The 6000-nt window shown below is 42.4% G+C and overlaps 1 protein-coding gene across 1 annotated transcript; it reads left to right on the top strand.

Annotated features, from left to right (window-relative positions):
* Positions 1-3816: 3816 nt before the first annotated feature.
* Positions 3817-5553, top strand: H6S33_010229 (uncharacterized protein; the record flags this gene model as incomplete). Its single annotated transcript, XM_044841592.1, has 4 exons — positions 3817-3825; positions 3878-3984; positions 4035-4437; positions 4486-5553. The coding sequence occupies 4 exons, from the start codon at positions 3817-3819 to the stop codon at positions 5551-5553; spliced, it is 1587 nt and encodes a 528-aa protein (XP_044697372.1).
* Between the last annotated feature and the right edge of the window lie 447 nt (positions 5554-6000).

The following is a 6000-nucleotide window of genomic DNA, read 5'->3' as shown; positions in this document are numbered from 1 at the left end:
ACAAACATCTGTCGATTTGAGCGCCGGCTGCAGAACATTTTCAACACCTGGCTCTACATCGACGAATCATGTAATGTCGATTCATCTGTTCAACGCGTGAAGGCAGAGGATTTGTGCGTCCCTAAACGGTCCCTCATATTATTGGGCAAATTAGTCTCACATCTGATTGGGGCGATTTCCAAATACGATCTATTTTGTGTCTTTGATCTACAGGTACAGATTTTCGCCGGTTGGTCTTATAAAGCCATGAACACGCACATTTCTAAGCACTCAATGTGCCCTATTCCATATCGACCCTCCCGGAGCTCGCACAGTTGCCATGCACGTGCTTCATGGACTGGTTCAAGGGATGGAACGATAACCCCGCGGAACACAATCCCCAATCTGGGTATACACTTGTCATTAATTCAATCTACTCCGGGTATTAATCTTCTATGGGCTTCTACTAAGTTGATACATACGTTCGCTCATGACTGGTCACTCGATTGGAACGTCGACGCTCGGTGCAAGAACGCACGATTAACCAGATACTGCGAGCTCGAGTTTAAGAACTATCGCCAAGCGTTCCCTCGTACCGATCTTCATACTGTGTTCCGTCACCCGACTAATTTCGGACGTTACTAGCCACGGTTTATGGTACATCTATTTCATAACCTATGGCAATGAAACCACTAACCACTAACCCGTACCCAAAATAGAGTTATAGTGCTGCAGAGAACCTTATGCTGACTCTTCTCAAAAGACTAAGTTTGCTGGATGTGTGAAGAGTTATTTTGATTTAACATAAATACCATATAAATCTTGAATTAATCTGATTTAGCTAACAACCTACATTCCTGAAAAACATCTGTACTCGGGGAGAGCCGATAGATTCTATGCCAATGCCTCATCAAAGCTATGAGTAGCATCGCTTGTATTTCCCTGGTTGAGATACTCTCAAGAACTTTGCTTCAAAATCGATCACTCGGTTGCCAAGACACCATTTTCTAAGGCTCTTCAAAACCTGTGGCTTATTTCGAAACATTTACTCCAACTCGATATGGTTCATGTAGTCTATCTTGTTAGCGTAAGTTTAAGGATCTTATAGAATCAACCAAACAATTTAAAGTAATTTTTATGGTCGCCCATGATATAAATATTGCTATTGGTCCATTGTGTACTTTAGTTGACGTCTAAATATCGTTACGGATCAAATCTACCCTAACAAAGGCCTCAAAATAGTCTCATAATAGGTACATGTATGTATAACATACTAATGAGATGCAATCCCCGGCCACAGTTGTAATTAAATATATTCTGCAAAGACTTTACTCCAGACATTAATTTGATGTATAGGAAATTGAAGAGACATACATGTACCTTATGAGTACAGTCATTTATTGAACTAAGGCGAAATTTGTTCGATGGGAGATGGACATTCATCGGCATACAAGGACCGATGGGAGTATTTTTTCCCAGTCCCTCTACTCGCGCGTTAATTAGTCCTGAGAAATTTTGTGAAGTCGTTGCTACCAAGAATTCTCAGGGCTTAATTAATACGTGAGTAGTCAACCAATAATCTTAATTCGCCCCTGTAACGAGTATGTGTAGCCCGCATGAGGCGGTAGTTAGATATGTAGTTTTTTATGAGAAGCTGGTTCTCGATCTCATCTTCTGCTAAATGTGTAAGTATATCTTAAAGAGATAAAGAAGCTCTATAATAATTTAGTAGAGGTGATCGGCATTCAAAGTCACCGACACTAGAACTACAATGGCGGAAGAGAGGGTCTTTAATGAGGTTCAATTCCTCGTAGAGGTCTTATTCAACTAAAGCATTCAGCTGGTGTGTATGCTGCGCAGAGAGAAATGCAACATCGTCATGCATATGCCTTCTGACTGTTGGAGTTGGGTATGTACTGTACGGGAAAACGGGGTATATTTACAGCCGGAGCACTAAATTATTCTGGGACAAACCGTTTCACAACTGTTCCTTGCAGAAGAAAATATTTGGTTAAATAATTATTTGAAAGAATCAGTTTTCAATAGACTATGGTAGTGGTGCGAAATTTAATGGAATTAGACTTTCACTTGGAAGGCTACTTGTCAAGAGTGCTGTCCTATAACCCCAGTGATACCCGATTTAACCTAAATTTATATTCATTTAAATACCAGCAGCACTACAGCATTACTACAGCATTGCTCAAGCATCACTAAAATATTGTGATAAATGCCTACCCTAACCCTAACTATCTTCAATTGCGAATGAGGTATTTTATAAATCTAGATCACCAGATATAAATCCATCAATTATGAGATGGTTTTTGATCCTCGGGGGATGGGTGTTAAACAATTGGGACTTACTTTTTAAAAAAAAATTTATGTCTAGATATATATTTTTGTGTAAATGATGATCGATGATGATGAAGTGTTTGGTCCTACATGCACATGTGGTGATGAACAGGTCGTGATGAAGTCTTTGGTCCTATGTGTGTACATACATATAGTCGTGATGGATGGGCCTAGTCTCGTACCCATCCCCTACTTAGCAGAAAGCTGTTCACCAGTTGACCACGCGTACCAGCATCACCGAACTACCGACAGGTTAGGACCTTAGTTTAATACAGGTTATGCTTATTTATTACTATGGAATTGCTACAGCATCAGTTCAGCATTTGGGGGAATTCCGCATCCCACAAAATACGCTTTCGCCGTCAAATGCAGCACATTCTAAAATAAAAATCCTCCGAAAGTCGGAAATCAGCCTGTTGCCAACCAAATTTTTTAGTTGATAGAACACCGAATTAGTGCTGCACCACTACGGTTGTAATATCACCCGGTTTCCCCATACTGTAGGTACATGTACAGTGACAGAAACATGGATAAAATGACTACCACAGTCTTTGGCAATGCCGTACCACTGCGGTAACACTACCGTTTACTTCGTCAAAATACGGAGATAAAGCGGCATATTCTCGCAATGCCGCGCTGATGCGGTATCAGTTTTACCCCCATTTCTGATACTGTAGGTACCTAGTCGACTACCAAGACTATGACGTATGACGTTAGCGTGGTGTCAGGACATCAACAGGGTCTTATTTAGTTGCGGCAACCAACTCTATCTGTGATAATGACAATCATTATCCAGTTGAGAAGCGACCGGAACAGGAAGAGGATACTGTGGCTTTGCTGATCTGGATCTCCTGTGGGATTTAACCAGATTTTTCGAACAGATGGTGGTAAAGCAGGTTCTCGACATGTTGTGAAGTCATGCTTTTTTAAATTCCCATATATAGGTGATATTATCTGCTTAATATCTACTAGTATACTGCTGTGTGGCTTCAGTCCTACCCACATTTTGGTACATGTAGTCTCAGTTTACCTCTCTCTAGGTCCGAATTTCTCAAAATCTGATCAACTATTACTTTTAAAATAAATATAGTTATTTTATTGAATGAATACCTACATGCCGGTCGGGATATACATGTATCGACTATTCCACGCTAATCATTTAACCTCCACGCTTCCTCTGCCACGCTTGTACTTGTTACCGCGGGTAACTCTCTGTTTTTCTATATTTGTCCTCCTCTTCAGCTCTTCCCCGTATCACCACGATCATCGATCAGAAGCGGACGCAAACCCAGTCGATTCTGAGGACTGGATGATAGCTCCAGGAATTGAGCCTGGTTGGGAGAGATGGGGCTGGAACAATAGGGCCAAGAGGGCAGAAAGTAGGACAGACGTTTGTTTGAGATGGAGCCACCAGAGCGTGTTGGTAGGAGATACAGTCTATATCTATGGAGGACAAGCAAAAACAAGCCCCGACCAGACTTTAAATACATGGAGTACGTATGAGCTCTCCCCCTTTCTTGTAGAAGAGTCGGATAGCTAATATACATAGTTAGACAATAATTTTCTGACTTTAGATTTGAGCAAAGATTGGAGCATTGCTACTCCATACTTTCAAGGCCTTCCACAACCAGATGGCCCGCCTGCAGTAGCGAATGGGTCCGTGCCCCCTTCAATATATTCATGAAACACACTAATACAAGAGACAGCTATCTCTGGCATAACAGTGAAAATATCTACCTTTATGGCGGCCTCTTCTCTGATAAACCTGATGCGGCACCAACTGCATTCTCGCTCTGGCAATATAACATCAAATTAGCAGAATGGTCGGATATCACCTCAAAGACTTCCATTGATAGTGGCTCTGGGAGTAAGAGTATACAAAGAGCTGCAGAAGGAGCAGGCATTAGCATTCCTGATAGAGGGCTTGGTTTTTATTTTGGTGGTCATTTGGACTCTTACACAACCGAAGGGTGGAGTAAACAAACACCACGCATATATTTAAAGAGCTTGCTACAATTTGATATGAACAAGAACCAGTTTCTTAACGTTACCGAAAATGGGCTAGAGGATGCTGGAGTTCCAGAAAGAGCAGATGGCGTTTTACTATTTGTAAGTCAGCACATTATCAAAACCTTTCACACAAACTAACCTTCTCAGGTTCCGTGGGGTCCTGAAGGTATCCTCGTCGGCATTGGTGGCGGCCTAAACGACACTTTTTCCCAGCTAAATATAATCGATATTTATGACGTCTCCAGCCGTAAATGGACAAAGCAAGCTACTGATGGCACGACTCCCAAATACCGTGTTAATCCTTGCGCAGTTGTCGGCTCGGCATCTGATGGCTCCTCCCATAATATCTACTTCTTTGGTGGGCAAAATCTGGTACCTTACGGTGAACAAGTCCAGTATAACGACATGTGGATTCTCTCAATCCCATCATTCTCCTGGATCAAGGTTGATACAGACGGCCAAACAGTCCCTTCTGCTCGAGCAGGCCATACTTGCGAGCTCCATGGCAGCGATATGGTCGTTATCGGTGGTTATGTGGGACAAGAACTGAGCTGTGATAGTCCCGGAATCTATGTGTTTGATGCTTATACGACACAATGGAAAACGGAATATAAATCGTCCACCAGCAGTTCGAGCAACAGTGCAGAGAAAGAGGTCGCGGAGTTTTACCGCGTGCCAGATGTGGTAATTGGTGTTATTGGGGGGGATGCAACTGGTGGGGCGACAGTTACAAAACCCGGGATGACTGCGGACCCCGACTCACCTGTTGCAACTGGGAAGCCGGGAGATTATAAGTATACTACTATCACTTCACACACAGCTGCTGCGCCGACTGTCGCAACTATCACGAATTCCGATGGCTCTGTGTCTACGACCACCACGTATGCCAATAGTACAATCTTGGGCGATCCCAACGATCCTGGGAAATCACCTAATGTTGGTCTTATAATTGGTGCTAGTTTGGCCGGAATCGTTTTACTAGTACTGTTGCTGTTAGGGGCAGCTTATATGTGGTATCGCAAAAAGATCAAGGAGCTGAGGGAAGCGAGTGAGAAGCTAGCCTCAAGCACGGAATATAGCGGAAGAATGAGTAGAGAAGGGCTAGGAGGAGGGTTAGAAAGAAGTGAGAGCGCAAATGAGCTATTGGGCGAGGAGCCAACGTTTTGGGGAGTGTTGCTGAGCCCCAGGAGAAGTTTAAGGGTTGTTAATCATTGATTATATTTGTGTTCTCTGTTATTTGCCGTTAAACAATATGCTGACGGCTCCACGGCGCTTGTTTTATGAGTCTGATGATTGTACAACGGTTTGGGGAGTTTTCTGGACCTATTGTTGGTTACGGGGTCTAGAAACGCATAGCCCAGAATCGCAACCACCTTCTTTGCTTCATTTAGTATATTAATGTTGCGTTTCAATATAAAACAGAATATAAACATAATATGGTAAATTAATATAATAGAATAATATATTATCTATATGTGATTTGTGAGGCCAATGGACGAACCTACGAGTGATACATTGTGAAGTAAAGTGAGCGAAGAAAAATACATTTTTTCTTAGTTTAACTTGAGCCAAATCTACAGGATCGACTTTGGAGATATTGTATTTCAAAGAATGGCGAATCAAACAAGTGCACATTGTTTGGGGGGGGGAGGGGGGGACAAT

The sequence above is a fragment of the Morchella sextelata genome (assembly GCF_020137385.1).
Source record: "Morchella sextelata strain SCLS chromosome Unknown scls_4, whole genome shotgun sequence".
NCBI classification, from domain to species: domain Eukaryota; kingdom Fungi; phylum Ascomycota; class Pezizomycetes; order Pezizales; family Morchellaceae; genus Morchella; species Morchella sextelata.
The sequence above is the reverse complement of the archived record's forward strand: the minus strand, read 5'-3'. Positions and strand labels throughout refer to the sequence as shown.